At 53.1% G+C, this 19837-nt stretch overlaps 7 protein-coding genes across 7 annotated transcripts; 4 read left to right on the top strand and 3 right to left on the bottom strand.

The window, feature by feature from the left end:
* Window positions 1-1441: 1441 nt before the first annotated feature.
* JN550_012268 (uncharacterized protein) lies at window positions 1442-3166 on the bottom strand (the record flags this gene model as incomplete). Its single annotated transcript, XM_049310726.1, has 2 exons — window positions 1442-3099; window positions 3154-3166. 2 exons carry the CDS (start codon window positions 3164-3166, stop codon window positions 1442-1444), a joined length of 1671 nt encoding a protein of 556 aa, XP_049165800.1.
* Window positions 3167-3780: 614 nt separating this feature from the next.
* On the top strand, window positions 3781-4173 carry JN550_012267 (uncharacterized protein; the record flags this gene model as incomplete). The annotated part of the gene is made up of 2 exons (XM_049310725.1): window positions 3781-3997; window positions 4118-4173. 2 exons carry the CDS (start codon window positions 3781-3783, stop codon window positions 4171-4173), a joined length of 273 nt encoding a protein of 90 aa, XP_049165799.1.
* A 585-nt stretch (window positions 4174-4758) lies between these two features.
* On the bottom strand, window positions 4759-7242 carry JN550_012266 (uncharacterized protein; the record flags this gene model as incomplete). The annotated part of the gene is made up of 4 exons (XM_049310724.1): window positions 4759-6797; window positions 6872-6885; window positions 6973-7094; window positions 7198-7242. 4 exons carry the CDS (start codon window positions 7240-7242, stop codon window positions 4759-4761), a joined length of 2220 nt encoding a protein of 739 aa, XP_049165798.1.
* A 4644-nt stretch (window positions 7243-11886) lies between these two features.
* On the top strand, window positions 11887-14099 carry JN550_012265 (uncharacterized protein; the record flags this gene model as incomplete). Its single annotated transcript, XM_049310723.1, has 6 exons — window positions 11887-12545; window positions 12608-12828; window positions 12881-13015; window positions 13072-13165; window positions 13216-13526; window positions 13696-14099. The coding sequence occupies 6 exons, from the start codon at window positions 11887-11889 to the stop codon at window positions 14097-14099; spliced, it is 1824 nt and encodes a 607-aa protein (XP_049165797.1).
* Window positions 14100-14166: 67 nt separating this feature from the next.
* JN550_012264 (uncharacterized protein) lies at window positions 14167-15880 on the bottom strand (the record flags this gene model as incomplete). The annotated part of the gene is made up of 2 exons (XM_049310722.1): window positions 14167-15677; window positions 15748-15880. The coding sequence occupies 2 exons, from the start codon at window positions 15878-15880 to the stop codon at window positions 14167-14169; spliced, it is 1644 nt and encodes a 547-aa protein (XP_049165796.1).
* Window positions 15881-16322: 442 nt separating this feature from the next.
* On the top strand, window positions 16323-17878 carry JN550_012263 (uncharacterized protein; the record flags this gene model as incomplete). Its single annotated transcript, XM_049310720.1, has 3 exons — window positions 16323-16559; window positions 16623-17436; window positions 17511-17878. 3 exons carry the CDS (start codon window positions 16323-16325, stop codon window positions 17876-17878), a joined length of 1419 nt encoding a protein of 472 aa, XP_049165795.1.
* Window positions 17879-18811: 933 nt separating this feature from the next.
* Window positions 18812-19752, top strand: JN550_012262 (uncharacterized protein; the record flags this gene model as incomplete). The annotated part of the gene is made up of 2 exons (XM_049310719.1): window positions 18812-19389; window positions 19449-19752. 2 exons carry the CDS (start codon window positions 18812-18814, stop codon window positions 19750-19752), a joined length of 882 nt encoding a protein of 293 aa, XP_049165794.1.
* Window positions 19753-19837: the final 85 nt, after the last annotated feature.

Here is a 19837-nt window from a genome sequence, read left to right as displayed (position 1 = left end):
CGTCGCGGGCGTATATGATTACTGCGTTTCCTCTTCGGGCCACAGCCTTCTTTCTGTCTGTCTGTCTGTCTCGCCTCCCAACTCACGCGACACACATGCACATGCGCCGGACGCTTCAGAGGAATCTTGACACAACTACACACACTTTTCAACCGCCCTCGCCCTCGCCATTGCCATTGCCATTGCACTGCCTCCCCAGTCTTGTCAATCCCTTCTTGGGGGTCTCACGTCCGCGTCGGGGGCCCAGCACCGGTGTTGGTCAGTTGGGTCCCGTAGGACACCAGCGGAAGCAGCAGCGAGAGCCCATTCAGTTTCAGGCCTGGGAGCAGCGCGGCCCGCTCTTCTTGGGCACGGCGTCCGTCACGACCGATTTCAAGGGACCAGTGGGCCGCCTTCGCTGCTTCCCCTCTCTCCATCCCTTGGGCCTCCAGTCCTCCCAGCTTTCTCCACAGCCACCCATCCTGAGCGCTACCGTGCTAAACTTGGTACTAGGACACGCCAAAGGGGGGGAACAGTCATCATCCTAGTCAGGACCCTTGATTAGATCAGATCAGATAGCGGGCTGCGAGCACACGCCTGGTCGCGGACTCGCGGCAGCATTGGTGGCATAACCATCAAGTGCTGGGTAAATGAGAGGCCACTCGGGATCATCCCGGGAGCCATCCGTGTCGCGTGCTGCGTTTGTTAAAGTGCAATGATGGGGGTTGAGTCGAGGCGACAGGCCTCCTGCACACTACGTGCCATTCGAAACACTAGGCCAGTGCCTGGCTTATTACTGTACGTACCCGACGGCAACGGCCGTTCGTTCCTGAACTCTGGATTTTAGTGCAAAAACGTGAAGGAAAGCCCCTTGGCCTTTTCCAGGTCCACATCCTGATATGCGGCTCAACTCCGCGGATGGCCACAGCCAACCTGTTAAGATACAAAAAAGGTTATTCGCTAGAAGCATGCCGAGCCATATATCTCGACATAGCCAGCAGCATCAGCTGCCGCACCACGCGTGCTTTCTGAGCCGGGGAGACGGCAAAGGCATGGAATGCCAGGCCAGCAGACCTGTTCCCCTCCGGAGTGGTCACATCGTCCAACGGATGACGTCTAAGCCCTATGCCGATCAGCTGATTAAACCTTTTAGCATGTTTACTTTCTCCAGTTGACACGGACAACTTGGATCGACATGCAGGCTGGTGATGATCGTGATACCCAAAGCGCCGCCGGGCAACGCTGGTGGTGGCATTGTCGTTTTCTCCGCCGCTCTGAGAGAAATTGTGTGACCTGGGCACGGCATGTGATCGTGAGACTCTGAGTAAGCCACAATCGGCGGTAATCAATGTCAGATACACAAGGTCGCGCAACAGTGCTTCACTACAGCGCAGTGAGCCAGATCAAGTTAGGATAGTGCATTGTATTGAGCTTGCCGCTCACAATCCAGCTGTGAGCTCCATCACTCCTTGACTTCCTTTCTTGGAGCACTTCTAAGCTTCTTCAATATCCTTATTCTCGGCTCCATCCTGGGTCCGACCCACCATCCACCCGTCACACCCCTGACGATCTCCCGCGCCTTCTTCACAAGAGCGCCTCGGCCTAGCACCTGACCGTGGCCAGCCTCCAGATCATCCGTCGCCTCCATTCCAGGTCTTAGGACCTCTACGCCGGCAAATCCTTCAATTGTGCCAATCGTTTCCCAGGACCCAATGGCCTTGGACGGATCTTCCAGCAGTACGTAGTCGAACTTGCTCCAGAAAGCTGGATTTCGGAGTGTAGAGGACTTCTCAGTCTTGTCAAACGCGAATGAGACTGTCTCCGTCACCGGTTTGGGATCGTTGGGTGGATATGTATGTTGTCCAAAGAGTGTGACACCAGTCATACAGGAGAGGACATCTGTATGAACCATGACGGCCTGAACATCAGGGGATGCCGCATTGGAGGTGACAAGGGAGCGCAACTCAGAAAGCGCCTCGCCACCAGGATAGTTCAAGGAGGAAACCAGAAGCATCCCGGTACTGATCGCAAGTGACGCCAGGATTGAAGCGACAAGGGCAGCCGAGGCGAGTGCGTATACGGTTGACTTTCCGCGCCGCGTGAAGATGTAGTTTGCGCCAAGGGCAGCTGCCGCCGTCATGGGCGGAACGACGTAGAAGATGAAGCGCGCCTCCTTATGCGGCTGTAAGGAGTAGATTGCCACAAACAGCAGAGTCGGCAGCGTCAATGTCCGAGTATAATGCACCGTTGCTGGGTGTATCCAAGCAAATGGGACGAGAACACCCAGCGTCAAGGGGTTGACCAGTAGTTTTGGCAAGGCATTGGTGAAGTAGTAATGCCACGGTGAGACGCCCCAATCGGAGGACGAACCGAGAACAGCATTGTAGTAGAACCCCCAAAGCTCTGGCCAGAGGGGCTTCTGCCAGAAATAGGAGTCTAGAGGCACAGAGGCCAGGAGCGAGAAGACAAAGGACACCAGGAAAGGCTGGATGACGGTGCGAAGCGGAAGCCCTCGTACCACTAGAAGGTATGCAGTGGTGGTGACGAGCAGAATGGCCAGCTCTGACCGAAACACCGCAGTCGCACATGTCAGCAGCGCGATAGCCAGCTTGCACCTCCCTACGCTGAGCGTCCTGGGGTCGCCCACGAGTTGTGCGAAGGCCAGTGTTGTGAAGCCGAATGCGAACATGTTGGGCAGCGTCCGCGAGGCATAGAAGAGCACATGGAACTGGGTGGCTTGCAGCAAGGTGTACCACCTCGCGGTCGGCTGCCCAAATGCTCTGGCGACATTTCTCTTGAACACCACCAGGCTCCAGGCGTTGACAAGGCCCAGCACGGCTCTCACGAGGAATTGGGCATGCTGGAAGCCGACGAGCGCCACAACGGGTTGGGTGAGGCCGGCGAGCAGGACAGGCCCGACAAAGGTACGCGGCACCGCTCCTGGGAAATCGAAGTGGTCGTACTGCGTAGACAGCTTGGTATGCACATCCCTGGTAGGGGTGCCGTAGACCAGGACATCATGAGCAGCTTGGATGTTGAACGACTCCTCTACCTTGGTGTAGGGTGCAACCACGAGGTGCAGGATTACCAACGCCGGAATAGCCAGCGACAGCAGAGTGTCTGGTGACTGTTAGTCTCACCGAGGTTAACCATACATCAGGAGCTATAGCTTACCAACGGCCCCCATACTCAAATGAAGCGGGATTGACAGTATATCGGGCTGTTAAGGTGGAAGAAAGAGGAAGCCAAATCAGAGTGTTGACATGTTCTGGGATTATTAGGTGCTTCCAAGGTTGCTATCGAACAACCGTCTCGGAATTGACTTTAGAAATTTCCCTGAGTAGATACTTCCAGTCGGACGATGCTGTACGTATCGCGCCAACACAGTCAGTCTAATGTAAACGCCAGAAGCCCCAAGCTACGGAGCTTCAAACCCACTGGAACCCCTGAGCCCCCGGCAGGCAGCGAAGCAGTGCGCTAAAAGGCCCAACGTAAATCCGGCCCGAACCCCCAGCCGACCAGCTCCCAGCTGTCAGCTCGGCCGGCAGGCCAGCCTGGAGGCCAGGTCACTCCACGCCCCCGAGACGCCGTAGCCAGCACGCAGCCAGCACCGCAGCACCGCAGCACCGCATCGCAACCCACGAGTGAGCGAGTTCCGAGCATCTGGCGACCTGCGACACGCCGCCTGCTCCTGCGCCCAGCTCCCACTTCTATACCGCCCGCCAGCAAAACCGCACGAGACCGACGGCCTCCGTTTGCCCTGCCGCCTCCTCGAAACCAGCCCAAGACGCATCAGCAACCATGGCCATAATCCCGAGCTTCGGCCTGGGCTCCTTCTTCCAGATCGCCGTGCTGCTGCTGAACGCCGTGGCCATCCTGTCCGAGGACCGCTTCCTGGCGCGCGTCGGGCTGTCGAGCGCCACGCACGACCCGGCCTTCGGCGCCGGCCCCGGCGGCGACCAGAGCTTCAAGGTCAAGCTGATGAACATGATCGCCAGCGTGCGCATGGTGACGAGGTGTACGTCCACCTCCCCACCCCTTCCCTTTCCATTGCTGTCATCACCATGTCCGCGCCGCCCAGAGGGGGTATCTGGGCAGGATGGGCGAAGGAGCATTGCAAGCTAACTCGCACTCACAGTTCCACTCATACTAGTCAATACGTTGGTCATACTCTACGAGCTTGTGCTGGGTTGAGGGTGGGCTAGGCGTGAGGAACGAAGACGAAGAAAACGGCAGACGAATCAGTATCCGGAAGCGGCATGCATTTACAGAAGAAGCCAGGCGTTTCGGATCCACGTCATTTGGGTTGCACGCAAGATTCCAGGTAGCCACGATCAGGCTTGAGGGGGCTTTTAGTACCATATATGGGTTAGAGAAAGACTTCCTATCAGCCCAACGGCGTGGGCGATCGCCGAGGGCTGGCATGCTCTACGCAGTACGGCCGCCTCTGTCCCCAGGGCTCCGCTACGAGGCGACGAGCTCATTAGGCATGCAAAATAACCAGTCAGCTGCAAGACATAGACTAGTTGGAAGATATGGCAAGCTTTGATGATCAACAACACCATCCTCCGTAATTTTCATTTTGGTTTTGGCGCGAGTTCAGCTATTCTGAGCTCGCACGGCTTGTCGTACAAGTGATATCTTACAAAGAGGCAACGGCTCCGTTGTGAAAGCCGGCCTGTATGATTCAATCAATTCCTGTCTCCTGGCGTGCCTGGTCTCCACACTGTCTGTGGGGCAGGTGCCGAATTGGAGCGTGAGCTGACAGTAGAAGAACACCTATGACAGAACATTGGTGCTCTTCTTCCGTCCTATGCTGAAGCTAAACCGCTCTTTGACCTTGTGGGTAGCCTGAGTCTGGCTCGGCTTGCTTGGGCTTCCGTTGCTTTGCTCGACGCTCTCCTCCTCTGCTAGCGCTGGAGGCACCGGCGGCGCAACATCGTTCGAGTCCCTTCTAGCCTTGTCCTTGCCCAGAAAGCCGAAACTCCGCCTGGACATGGACTTGCTCCCTCTATGTGACCTATTGAGCAGGCCGGGGCTACTGGTCGAGCCTGTGGCGGGCTCCTCCTTCTTGGCCTTTTCCTCTTCGGCAGCCAACTTCTTGCTCTCCTCGAGAGCTCTGCGCAGTTCGTCCGCCTCGGATTTGCGCGCTTCCCGCAGCTGCGCTTCTCTTTCTTTGCGCGCCTTTTCCTTGGCCTTGAGTTCCTCCTTCTCAGCGACCTTGCGAGCTTTCTCGGCAGCTTTGGCCTCCTTCTTTTCCCGGCTCTTGTCGCTCTTCGGTTTGGTGTCTGACCTCGTCAAGCTTGCGACAGTCGGTGGCGCAGATCCATCCAGTTGCGTTATCGAGACCTCCTGGGGGTTTGAAGGTAGCTCCGGGGCAGTAGCCGCATGGTCCAAATTAACAAGCGCCTGCTCCTCCGTTGGTGAGATCGGCTGGGTAGCCTGTCGTGTGAGACCCGGCCCAGTGCCATTCGTCTGTGCGGCGGTCTCCTGAGCCATGTTTGCCTTTTCGCTGACTATTCGCACCTCTTCAAGGCCTTCGGCTTCCTGCTCCGCGCGCACCTTCTCAAAAGTCGTCTCCTTGTAGAAAAGCACGTACGCGCAGGCCATACCGGGCTTATCCCCAAAGAAGTTCCGTACGTAATGCTTGTCGACCGGCTCCACCATCTCGTCATCGAACAACAGCCAACCACGGTCTTCAGTTTTGATGACTGAGACATAGTGGCCGTGGTATGCATTCCCGCCGATATGAATGATAACAGCGTATAACTCGTAAAGGCGGTCCGGGTCCTCGGCGTCATCTGTCGTGTTGAACATGCGCAAGTGGTATGGATACACCACCCTGTGGAACAGCTTCTGCAGGCGGCTATAGTCCTCCGTGTACTTGAAGCGTTTCAGATGCAATGCCAGGACCTTTGGCAGTTGCTTAATTTTCATGCGCTTCTCAGCCTCCTGCAGGCCGCCGCAATGGTCGCAATGGAACTTGTTTCTCTCGCAGAGCATTTCCTCAGCAGAGAACTTCTGCAGACACGAAGTCACCGACGAGTGCTCTTCCAGATCGATTGACAGATCCAAGAACGTCTCGTCCCTTTGGGACGTCGTCTCACAGGTCAAACATTTTGTCTCGGAAGTTAGTACACCCTCAAAAATGTCATGGACCCAGCCTGTGCCTGGTGAGTTGGTGCCGTTCGACGCATGGGTCACAGTTGCTCCCAGGGCAGACTCGACGGATTTGACCAACCCGTCCTGTGCCCTTCTTGCCTCCTGATCCAACAATTTCCGCGCATTTGCCTCCACGTTCGAGATGACGTCGTTCAAGACAAGACCGTAGAATTCGTGCGCATCCTGGTGCATGGAGTTTCGGAACATCTCGTTGTCGCGCTTGAAGATTTCAAGAAACCGCTGAGGACTCAGCACGCCCGTCCGGCTGCTGCTGTCGACCAAGGTCATGAAGATGTCCCGCAACCCAGTGAATGAGCACTCGTCCATTCCATAGGCTCCGGGGTTCTCCTGTGCCAGTTCCAAGATTGGTCCCTTGAGCATGGCCTGCTTCTTTTTCCACTCTGGGGAGTCGGGCTTATCTTCGGGCTTGACCTGCCCCGGCGGGACCTGGCCTGAGTTGATCTGTTTTCGCCTTGCCAAAGCTTCTGCTGTAGACAGCGGCTTGTTGCCATTCTGTGCATTGCCATTCTCGGTGGGCGCTCGAACGACGACGTTGACTTTCGGCTTGTATCCTTCTGCGGGCGTGTCGGCAGGCGACAGCGGCGGATAGCTGAGAACATGTTCGCGGAAGGGCACTGTATAGTACAACGCTTGGACTATTGAATTACAATAACTGCAGCGCTATTAGTGACTCGGGTCTCGGATCGCACTCCATCCGCGAGGTGCATACCATGTGTTTCCAAACTGAACAGAGAAGACGTTAGCTCTTGCAACACTGGAGGGGTCCAAAGCGCGAATTGGTGGGCTCGTACATTTTCTAGACCGAAGTACTTATCACTGCCGTCCTGCCGTACAGGGCCGGCATTCTGCAGCATTTTCTCCAGCGGCGTAGCCTCTGGCGGTGGCTCCTCCTTTTTCTTCTGCGTATCTTTGGTGCCGTTGGCCAACCCGCCCTAGAATCAAATTAATTGGACTGTTCCTCTACCAGGCGACCGGGTGTACATGGGCTGTGAAGCTCGCGCACGATGCCACGGCGCCACCATGGAGTAAACTCACCCCCACGCCCGGCTTCCACTTGTTTAAAAAACTCATGGAGGCCATTGTTGAAGTCGGGTGTCGGGCGCTATGCGCAGCGGCGTTGGCAAGAACAGAGAAGTCGACCGCGCCCGCTGCGGAGTCGCGGCACGATATCAGCGCTGAGGAGGAGGGTATTGGCGGCCGTCATGCGATGGCGGGTCGTCGACCGAGACTGGAGGCCAAGAAGAGAATAGGAGTTGCAAGAAAAGAGCAGGCGCCTCGAGTCTCGAAGATGGCGACCCTCAAGATCTGCTATGGCGGGAGAGACGCAAACCAGCGGCGCAGCCAAGTCCCTCGTCCACGTTCTGTAGCTGGGTCGATTGGTCGAAGCAGGCCGGCGATCAATGGCGAGAATGGAGGTGCTGGGGTCCAAGTCATGCAGCCATCAATCCGCTCAATGGGTGGTATTGAGATCCCGGGGGGGAGATGGGCCAGTCAAGCCAGTAGATCAATGCGGTCGCCCACTGCCCTACCTAGACAGAATCGGTGCGTGGGTTTTGGGGGGCGCGTGGATTCGATATGGCGAACTCGTCCTGCCGGGGGGGGTTTGAGCAATTATGTCGGGTCGGGGCAGCGTCGGCGGCTGAGAAATCCAACCTCAGATCAGCCGATGATATGAGAGATATGAGAGATATGAGATGCCCAGTTGGTAGAACGAGGTAGCCGGGGGCTCATGCGAAGGATCCAGGGACAGACAAGGTAACTTGGGGCCAGGCCAGGTGGGAGGATGGATGGTACCGAGCACTGAACAGAGCGGACCGTTTCCCTCTACCAGCCTGCCTAGGTATCGCGCTTGCGTGGAGATGGACGTGGTGGGATTCGGGACCTCGTTCCTTCGGCCTCTGGCAGTGTGACCGGGTACAGGTGGGAGTGGGAGGTCGGGGGGTTCGGGGCACGCTAGACGCAAAGATGGGGTAAGACGAGCGCAGCCCGCTCCAGCGCCTTGCCTGCTCCATCCTAGCGCCCTGGAGTTGCCTCCCTTCAGGTGAGTAAAGTCCGCGCCCCTAACTCCCGCTGGCGGATTTCCAGGGGACGGGGCGTTGCTGGACGGAGGGGCTGCAAGCATTGGCAATCTCCTACGCGGATAACAGGTCCCTGTCTTGCTGTAGCTACTGTAACTCGTCCAGTCCAGTATGTACGATAGGTGTCTTGGGTATGTGTGTGCTCCGTATATGCACACCAGACAGTTCCCGGGGGAATTCTCAAGAAAGCCTTTTCCCTCTGGAAAGTCGTTTCAATAGAGACAGACATGACAGTTGAGGCGTCCCTCCCTCCCGAGGTCCTGACGGGCTCCCTCGAGGACGTAGGGGGTCACCCAAGTCACTGGACACACTTAGACACACAAGGTACATACATACGTATGTCTACCGTAGAAAGGCAGGACATGACACATGAAATGCTTTCCTTTCCCGGTGTGATTTGGGGTACCATCCAGGGCTACGGTACCGAGTTCCTCTGGGCCATTCAGCCAGCCGACCAACTCGCAATAGGCGGTCCTTCTGGTCGTGGGCATGCATGCGCGGGAGGATAAAACATTTCGTCTATTCTGCTGGCGCAGATCACACTCCCATCCCATCTGAGCTATATAAACAGCCTGCGCTTGAGACAGATTGGGTTCCAAAGTCGCAAGTCCACGCGACGACGACGCGCAACGCCATTGCAATTCAGCCTTCTTGGTGGGGGATCACCACGGGTCTGAATCCGGGACAATGGCCGCTGAACTCGAATGTCTTACAGGGAGAGTTTGGGCGCCCCACACCCCAACTCTGCTGCCCCCGGGGCCCAAGTCCGTGTCCTCTGCGAGTCTGGGCGCTTCTAGACTATAACCAGAAGGTGGGTAGTGGATGTGCAGTCCCAACGCCCTGGGAACGGTGCAGATAGACTCGGGGCGCCGTCTTCGTGCATCACAGCAAGTGCTACGACGCTGCCAGCCTGCCAGGGCGCCAAACCCACGGCGTCGCCAGAAGCCCCATTGTGCTTCGTCGGGGCCGTTGACAGCTTTCGCAGATGTCACTTCACTAGAGCACAGCTGGCGTCATCACAACGTGGCCCGTAGCTCGTGGCACATTACATGGAGGTCGGAACTCGCCTGCCGCTGTTGGCTCCCGGGGTCCCAGTGGTCCAGGAGGGGTTCGTTGAGTTTGTGGGGTTGGACCAACCCGACGAGCCCGCCAAAGTGTTTGCAAGGGTGTGTCATGTCATGCGACAGAATACCACGCGAGCTGTTTGTAAGCTGATGCCATGCATGGGAGCCATGCGGTGCGAGGTGATAGCTGATGCATTTCGGCCGACCACCAACTTCCCAATTCGAGGCGTTCGATAGAGAAAGAGAAATATACCAAAAAAGGCCATAGCTTCACAGACGGCTGCGTGTTCGTCAAGCCACATTGGGAGGTCCGGGACGCTCTATTTCGTTGTGCCTGCCACGCCCACTTGGCGTCGTAGCTTGATACCCTCCCTCGTGTCATTGAATCCCGAGTCGACCGAGCAGGTCGAGTCAAGAGACGATGCTGATTGGGATGGGTCACCTTGGCTGTCTTGAGAGCACTGGGCAGGCAAGCCGCTTCTTGGCTTGCTCATGATTCGACCCAAAGGATCGGCGCTTGTATGCAGGCGCATCCGAGAAAGCGCCGTTTCGCATCTCTTGGACGCTGGCTGAATGGTGCGCTCCGTCGAGGCGTGGGAGGGAAATCCGTTACCACCAATGGGGGTATGTAGTATGACGAAACGATGGGTAGTGAGGGGTGGCCATCCGCCTAAAGAACACGAGCCCCGGCAGCCTGGTCAGCCTAATAAACCACCTTGCCCCGACCACAGATTCTCATTCGATGGTCGAGATGGCAGACCGGTCCTCTGGGAATCGTAGCGCATTACGCGGCGTTTTCCGCAACCTCTTTCTGATAGCTGCATATTGTTCACCGTCAACGTGACATTCTGGAAGTCTCAAGCTACCACCTCCGCAAAATCAGGAATCCGCGCACGCAGATACAATGTCGGACTGGATATTGTAACACCCCTGACCTAGCGCCTTTCCCCAATATGAGGACATCATCGCTCAACTGAGACAGCTGATTTGGCACCACATAAAATTTGGGCTTTTAAGCCCAACAACAGCACCTGTTAACACGACCTGTCACATCGCGACACCTTCATACAACAAGATGACCGAGCGAAACGCCTGAATGAAAGTGTCTTGGCTACACTCGGTTTGAACGAGGTCGTTTTGGCTCCATCACGTGCTGTTCACGAACCAAACTGAAGTAGGACGACTACACCGCTCATTGAATATGATACCGCGTCTTCCATAATTGTCGAGCAACTCCGTGCGCTTCGCATCTGTAAGATAAGGGGTATCTCATCCGCGCCGCCAGGGATGCTAGAACTCCGCCAAACAATCATGGCTGACTCTTCTTGGGACGCTCTCTCTCTCTCATACGCTGCATGTTGCGGTATGTGTACATCAGAGTGGAACACTGTCCTCTTAGATTGGAAATCCTTTTGGTTTCCGTAGTCGGCGAAATCACTGCGATTGTTGCTGCTCCATCCGGGCCTAGGTGACTTGCCTTGAGTGACCAAGGGTATGATATGATTGCACTTTGGTGTATTCCAAGCTCGGCGTCATATGCATTGTCAATCTGCATCGGGGTCCGTTCTAAGTATTGTCTGCAGCAGTCGCCTCTCACTGCTGATATTGACCAAATGTACCACACTGAATAATCTGTGTGGGGTGTGAATAGGATGCTAAGTACTGCCGATGACTATATCAGCACACTCTTCTTGCTGAATCGGTCGCGTGGTGAATTTCACCCCTTAGCGGTGGCATCAGTGGCTTTTTTGGTGTAGGAATCAGTCTCTGAACTCCAAGTAGTCTATACTCTACAATGGCACCCGTTTTGCCGTGAAAGAGCGCTAGCTGACTTGCTGCTGAGCGGTTAAAACGGCGGGAGGTTTAAACGGCAAATATCCAGTAATGTGTAGGGTATGGTAAGGGTTATAGAAAGGCTGGTGTAAATAAAGCGGCTCGGATTGCTCGACGAATACCTATATCTTGCTTCTGGATTTGTTATTATAAACACATGTAGGCGAAAGTAGATAAGAAAAGCCGGACTAGAGCACACCGTATATGAGAGAAAGGATAGCTGCCATGTAAAATACCATCGCAATGCAATAGATTGTGTACTCTGGAGTTGCAATACTCTCTATTACCTGGAAGTTTGTTCATCAGCGCGATTTCACTCTATATATATATATGTTAAAATTAGTATCATCTGACGAATCATTGGTTGAACTGTATACCCGTCCTCTTAAATCGAGATAGGTGTCTGTGCCATCACACTGAGCCCGGACTAGTTGGGTGGTAACGCAATCAACACATGCATCATGAACCATTTTAATTGCAGACACCACTTTGAGCATTTTACAACTCTCGATGTTGGCGTGAAGTAGGCTATTAGATGGTGTGCAGTTATCTAAGTCGGTCACGTGAGGATCGCGGCATCACCGAAACGGCGATGTCATGGGCCGTACCCACATTGAGAAATCAGCAAACACCACCTGGTGGTCTGGTGCAATCATGGAATTGTTTTTGTCCTGCAATTTCCATGAACAAAAACTCGATCCCTTGTTTTCCATGTCTCGCTCATAGGCCATTGGCAGTGAAGTCGCTACATGGATCCCCAGAACCCGGTGCCGCAATCATCTACGCCTGACGAGGAGACTGTGAGTTCACTGCTCAAACTCAAGCGCAAAGCACGGGCTGTCAAAGCCTGCTTTCCTTGTCGACACCGCCGTGTGCGCTGTGATGGCGGCTCTCCTTGTTCCAGCTGTGTAGCGCGTGGTCATGCTGAACTCTGTCAACGTCAACCGGCCCCTTCCAACACGAATCCGCATCAAGCTACTCCAGCAGCGCCTGTGGATCCATTTGCTCAATTGCCTAATAAGGCTGGCCTAGGAGATAGAAATTCGGATGAGGACCCAAATCTCGTGATCCAGCGCCTGGAGCAGATCGAGCAGCAGATTACGTCTATCAAGGCCGATCTCAAACGCCAAGCCCAAAGCAGATCCGTCGCAACGCCAACTATAGGGTCCATATCGATCCCTGCAAAGGCAGCGGGTCGACATTTTATAGAGCGTGATACTGGTGCCACAATCTTTCTGGGGAGCCAAGCAGATCCACCCTCGGCTCTGGGCCTCATTTCTTTGTTAAGTCCTGCCACAGCGACAGAGGAGCCAGCACCACGGACGTATGCTTTCACCAACTTGTGGGCGCCTGAAGTGGCCATTGACGAGGTCTGTAAGACCTTGCCGGAAGATCGTGATATGATACGGTGGGTGCTAAGCAAGACTCTCAACTTACTACGGAAGATACTGACTATCATACGGAACAAAGCTATTGGCAAATCTACCAAGCGAGTGTATACCCTTATTACCCAGCACTTGTAAGTCTGGACGAGTTCAGCGTGTCACTATTCGCCTTCCTTGATTGTGGCCTTGCGGAGAGATCCAGGACAGCTTCTACATGGCTTGGCCTGCTATTTGCGGTCCTTGCGTGTGGCGCTCAGTTTTCAGATGATGCTATTGAGGAGCGGGAGTTACGGTCCAAAGTTTTCAGTAAGTTCCATGAAACAAGCTTTACATATTGCACGAGGCTTACGAGTTTTAGTTTGTTCTTCGTTCCAATGCTTGAGGATTTCGAATCTCTTCAACAACGCGGACGTGAATACCATCCAGGCCATGGCACTCATTGGTCACTGCCTACGCAACAACTTGGACACGAATACCGCATGGATTGTCATGGGTTAGTATGGCAGCGAGGAATATGTTGTGCGGGAAATACTGACGAAGGCATTCTAGGTTTGACAATTCGTTTGGCACAAAGTATTGGCTTACATGAGGAACCACCGGGGACAGATTCTCCAGGACCAGCCATGAGAAGGAAGCGGCTATGGTATGTACAGTACAATGTGATGAGATTTGAGGTTTCTGATCATGGTATAGGTGGATGCTGCTTTGGCAAGATGCGTTTCTGTCATTTACCTATGATCGGCCGCCTAGCACGAGTTTCGCCACCGTTAGCATCCCGTACGAATCTCCAAACGGATTTACATTCGCCGATTCAACGATTACCGTCATCAAAATCATCCTGGATCGATCGAGAGAAGACCCAGGCCAAATCAACAGCTTACCGCGTTTTGAGCACTACAGTCGCCAGTTCTCAGCAGTCCTTAAGAAGGCTGCACCATTTCTCCAAGACAAAACACATTGCCGGACGCTCCAGGAGCATCTGGAAAGACTCGCACTCAACATCCGTCGGTTCTCCCAACAACCTTTATTATTCGTCTTTTTAACATACTCTGGAGATTTCTAGTTGGAGCTAAGTGGCATTTCAACTAGACTTTGGGCGTATCTACCTGAGTCATTTGTGATTATGATTCGCACGGCTAAAGAGCGAAAGGCTAACTTATTTCCTCCCTGCAGATATCGGCTACGCGCGGTGTCGCGTTTACCGCCTTTACTTTGAGAACAATAAGTTGGACCCAACCACAAAGGAGTCCCAGACTCTCGAGTATAGCTCGTATGCGGCCAGCGTGGTGCAAAGCTTCCTCGACATGCACCGACTTTCCGCGAATGCTTGCCGGGCATCTGCTTTCATTCATAATGTGGTGAGCTCGGCTGTGGCACTGAAAGGGCTGATGGCCAAGTCGTCAAACTCCGATCATATCTGGGACGCCAGCTTCGAGCGTTCCATACAGCGCCTGATAAAAGTCTTGGAGAGAGAACAAGAAAAATCAGAATGGACTGACTCTGATACCAATGTCCGACATTTTGGACCCTATTCAAGAGCACTTTCAGCACTGAAGGAGGCATTTGATTCAAGATAAAAATACACAACGTGGATTACGCTTCTATATCCTCTACCACAACGTAATCCTCCATTTCGCGGCGTGCCTATTTCTGGGATTTCGCTGGCCAGCTCGTCCTCCTCTGTGCGGTGACATACAGGTTCAAAGGACGAATCAACTGGAACTCTGGATCATATTCGACTGCTTCCAAACCTTCTCTAGAGAAGTCATATCTGTATATCAGCTCGGATAACAGAACCTTGATCTCGAGCAAGGCGAAGTTGAATCCAATGCAACCTCTAGGCCCGGTAGCAAACGGGATATAGGCTGCTCGATGGCGGCTCTTGACCTCTTCCGTGTCCCAGCGGTCAGGATCAAATCGCATGGGATCCTTCCATACCTCCGGATTTGTGTGGATAGCGTATAGTGCTGGTATAACGGTACTATCCTTGGGCAATCGATAACCTCCTGGTAGAACAACCTCCGTCTTGGTGGTTCTCCCTGGCTGGAATGATGCGTTGTGAAGTCTCTGCGCTTCTTTGATAACTTTATCCAGGTATGGCAAGCCATGTGCCAAATCTGGAGTCCAGGTCGTCTCGTTACTGATTTCGTAGTCGACCAATTCCTGCAATAGCTTGCTCTGTATGTCCGGGTAAGTGACGAGGACATATACCATCCACGATAACATCGAAGAAGTAGTAGTGTACCCAGCAGCAGTCACGACCAACATATTGGAAAGCACTAATCCCTTCGGGAAGTGCTGCCCCGTCTCGTCAACCGCATGATTCAAGTAGTCGGCCACACATGCTGCCCTTAATGCTGCATCGTTCAGTGACAACCCCTCCATACTACCTGCGCTAGGTGCCTTGTCGATTGCTTCTTCAAGCATGCCGTACGTTGTTCTTTGTACTTCCTTCAACTTGGCTGCATCGCCGAATGGTAGTGATCGGTACCACTCGCCCCTTGTTGTAACCTTTTTGTTCAAACTTAATAGGTTGACAATATTTGAAACCAGTGGATGTGTAGGCGCATCGACGCCGTCCATGTGACCAAAGTCCATCCCAAGGGCGAATTTGCCAATCGTTTGAGATGCAAGCTTGACCATGTACTGGTAAACATTCCAGGCCTCGCCCCTGTCGTCCATCTCGTCAAAGACCTTGAAACTGCTTCTCACACAGCTCTGCATCAACGGAGTGTAATGACGGACAGCCTTGGGCCCCATGGCAGGTGGCACAAACTTGTGCGCTAATCGCCAGTTATCGGTCTCAGTATCTCCGAGGAAGATTGCTGTATTGTCTTTGATACCCCTAAGAGGATGGTTTTCGTTGATCAACTTGGTGAAATAGGGGCTTTCCATCAGCGCAACCTGTGCCACGTCTGGCGAATCCGTAAGGTACGTTGTCTTGCCCATGTTGGTCGTTTTGATGACGTGACCATATTTGCGGAACAACCGCCAGTGGTTGCCCAGATGATCTGGGTAGATCTCGTAGAAAGACCCGACGATTGGTAGACCGCCAGGACCCTGAGGTGAGGAAACGGCGGAGCCATCAATACGTAGCCCAACCAGAGAGTCGCACGCAAGGACTTCTTGCGTCTCGTCAAGGTCATTTCTTGAATCTAGCGCATGGAATGTAATGCCTTCAAAGTATCAGTACCGGTAGACTAATACTGCTCTTGGAATTCGTACCTTGAGGTTGAGCAATGTGGAACTCCTGTCCAACAGTTTTTCTCAGAATTTCAAGTTTCCATGCTGGCTCCGCGAAGATCTCCCTAGCAGTGGAAGGGTCGTCGCCTATAAGATAAAACCGCTGTGAAGACATATTGTTGTTGTTGTTGTTTATGGATTGAGTTAATCACATAGATCTCATCACTGAGAACAAGACTCAGTTATATATATATGACTACCTCGTTGAACGACGGCCATTATCGTTCCAAGGAAATTGCAATGTTCCCCTTGTTAGATACAGCCTGTCATTGCTTCGACAGTTTCCACCCGACTCGGGCCAATAGTGGAACCCGAGTTTCGCGCGAAGCTCGCACGAGGCACCATGACAACATGCGCTCCATAGAAGGGCCCTGCGTACAGGGGCCCATGTTGCTATTATTCTTGAACCTCGCTCTTGCGCTCAAACGATGGCCACCCGAGTTTAGACCATATATCTACAACCAAATTTCTCGTTGAATGTTACGACACAATTGCCAACTGCCGCCTGGGATCTTATTATCGTCAGCTACCACCAGGTCCTTCTCCAAGTCGCCGCTATGCCGACATACAGCTTAGCCGAAGTGAAGGAGCACAACAAACCAGACGATGTCTGGCTGGTCATCCACAACAAAGTGTACGATGTGACGAAATATCTAGAGGAACACCCCGGTGGCAGCGCCATCTTGCAAGAAGTGGCTGGCCGCGATTCTACTCAGGAATTCGAGGATGTTGGACACTCTGACGAAGCCAACGAGTGGTTAGAGGGGCTGTACATTGGTGACCTTCCAGATGAGGTTCGTTACACTCAGGAAAACATGGCTGGGTTAGTGAGAAGGCTCTGACATATACTCTCTTAGGAATTGGCTGAAGAAGTCGAAATATACCGCCCGAAGTTCGAGCAGGTCTCCCAAGATACCGAGATCGTCACAAGACGTTCAGGCAGCATACTGGTCAAAATTGGCAAATCGGGGCTAGTAGGCGCTCTCAGTTTGGCGACTTGGGCTATTCTTCAGAGGAAAACACCGCACATCAACTGGGAATCCGTTTTGCGACCACTGCGGTCATCACCACTGCAGACGAACGGGACTTTGTGGTGGGGTATCGCTATTGCAACAGCTATCGAAGCATCAGCATCGCTTGGAATAGCTGCGTTTATTTGGTCTAAAATGGATTTGCACAGCGGGTTAGCTCGTCATAAGCCTCGACGAGTGGCCCGGCCCGACAGATACGTCGTGGTCAGGCGTGACCAAAGAACACCAACCTCAGCTCTGTCATCAGTGGCAAGATCAAATGTTTTGGACTCGAAGCAATACCGACCATTCAAGCTCGTGCGAAAGTCACTCGTTGCTCCTGGCGTATATCGCTTTATTTTCGCCCTGCCATATCCGAATTCAATTCTTGGCCTTCCAACCGGACAGCACATTGCGCTTCAAGCTGTCATTGATGGCAAGACAGTGTCGAGATCTTACACACCGATCTCAAACAACAGTGACCTTGGACGGATTGAGTTGATAGTCAAGGTGTACCCGCAGGGCCTCATGACCCAACATTTGGCAACCATGAGGGTAGGGGAGACTATTGACATCAGAGGCCCCAAGGGATCAATGCAATATGGGCCTGGATATGCTAAGAGAATTGGTATGATAGCGGGTGGGTCTGGCATAACTCCAAGTACGTACCCTGTCCCGTGTGGAATGACAGTCCAGCTACGTAATTTGGTCGTATACTAACACATCTACCTGCAGTGTTTCAATTGATCCGCGCCATCTGCGCAGACGAATCAGATGATACCCAGATCAGCCTTATCTACGCCAACAACACCGAGGAAGATATTCTGCTACGGGAAGAGCTTGATGGATTTGCGATTCAGTGCCCGAAGAAGTTCAGTGTCGAATACGTGCTTGCCAAGGCGCCCGTTGGCTGGACTGGTGAGTCTGGCTTTGTCACCAAAGATATGGCTGCCAAGTACCTGCCCAGGGCTGAAAGCGATGCCAAGGTGCTCTTGTGCGGACCACCGCCGATGATCGAGGCGACGAAGAAGAACATCATTGCGCTGGGTTTCCAAGCCCCTGGTGCAGTGTCAAAGGCAGGTGATCAGGTTTTCTTGTTCTGAGACGGCTGCATTGGTTGAAATTTGTCACTGGGTGGATTTTATACGACTTGGACTGTTGTAATTGCGCTCCTTCATAGTGTAATATATGTCAACTCTCTAGACCTGCAATCTGGTATTAACTGTCGTAAGTCTTGTGCACAGATTCTTTAGATTGTGAGAGGTGCGACTGTGATTTGGATCAATGTTAGGATTGGCAAGAGCGCTATGATAGTTCTTGTTCGGTGTTTGGAAACAAGATTCGCAAATCTGGGTCAGGTTGCATCAATTGCGATTTTTCGAAACTCAACTAATGACGCAATCGGTGTCTTGCGAAATGCATGGCCACATCCACCAGTGGATCAACACATGCGCGTCAGTCACGTCGTTCATGGTAGCCCTTTTAGTCAGCGTTGTCTGTCTGAGCGGGCTTCCCGGGACACTGTCGGTAGGTAAAAGCTGTATGGGTTGGGCCGTTCGGGTGGCTGTCCGGAGCAACGAACGAAGGGTGGATTTGGTGGCACTGGATGGTTCGTGGCAGTGAAGCTTCATGCGCTGGTGGAAGTACCAACTAAATGGGGAAATCGTTTGGGCTTTTCTGAATTGTGATTGGCTGAAGCATCTCGTACGACGTTCGTGCGAAACTAGGAGAAAGAATCGGCAATATTAGATCGCCCTGCTTCAGCCTTGTAAGTGGAATCTTGGCATGAATTTCGCAGCATCGGTGAAGCCGACTCTGTAATTTGACTCATGTGTGGATCCTTTCCTTTCCCTGCCGGGCTTGATATTCACAAACGTAGCGCACGTTCATAGAGACCATTGCAGTTGTTCCGGTCGTTATATACTAGATCGGCCCTGGTTTCGTGACAAGTCCATTGCTCAGGACAAAAACGTTGAGCAATTCAAACACAAGACTAGTACCAACCCATCAACTTCGGCTTCATCCTCTTTGTCAACATGTCGTGGCAACCTCCTGTTATTGGTGCTCGACCAGTCGCTGTCCTAGGCGGTGGCGTTTTGGGTCGGCGTATTGCCTGCTCTTTCGCGGCTGGGGGCTACAATGTAACCGTTCGGGATCCATCTCTAGACGCACGCAGAGAAGCCATCTCCTACATACAGTCACAGAAGGAGGAATTCGCCGCCTTTGCCCGGCCATCGATACCTGGGTCGTTCGGGACCTATGCTGCATACGAAGACATCAAGTCGGCTGTCAAAGATGCGTGGCTAGTCATCGAAGCTGTGCCGGAGAAACTCGAGCTCAAGATAGACACTTTTGAGATATTGGACAAGGCCGCACCGAAAGACTGCATACTAGGGTCTAACAGCTCCTCCTACCGGAGCAGCTTAATGTTGGACAAAGTGAGCGCTGAGCGGAAGAAACTAATCTGCAACATTCATTACACCATGCCTATGACTATTCGCACGGTAGAACTTATGACGGATGGAGAAACGGAAGAGGCAATATTCCCCTTCCTGACTGCCGTGTTAGAGAGGTGCGGGATGCTGCCAGCTACAGCGAAGAAAGAATCAACAGGGTATGCTTGACTCCTCGAACAGACTCCCTTTGAACAAAATATCTAAGACGACGCCACAGATTCATATTCAACCGCCTATGGGCCGCAGTAAAGCGCGAGACTTTAACGATTCTTGCCGAGGGAGTCAGCGACCCAGAGCAGATTGACGAGCTCTGGAAACATATGTTCCAAGCTGAAGTCGCTCCATGTGGAATGATGGATCAGGTCGGGCTCGACACTGTGGCATTTATTGAAGACAACTATATCCGAGAGCGGAAACTTGACGGGAAGTTGACTGTTGACTGGCTTCGCGATAATTATGTTTCGCAAGGAAAGCTTGGCAAAAAAAGTGCCAACGGAGGCCTTCTCACTCGCGCGGCCTGAAGGAACGGCAATGCCTAGGGGTGTGGCATTGTGAATTATAGCAGCAACGGTAGTCGGAATCGGTACAGAGCAATAATCTGCACAT

This window comes from Neoarthrinium moseri (genome assembly GCF_022829205.1).
Source record: "Neoarthrinium moseri strain CBS 164.80 chromosome Unknown scaffold82_Wmoseri_CBS_16480, whole genome shotgun sequence".
In the NCBI taxonomy this organism is placed as follows: Eukaryota; Fungi; Ascomycota; class Sordariomycetes; order Amphisphaeriales; family Apiosporaceae; genus Neoarthrinium; species Neoarthrinium moseri.
Note: the sequence above shows the minus strand (reverse complement) of the source record. Positions and strands in the feature narration are given on the sequence as shown.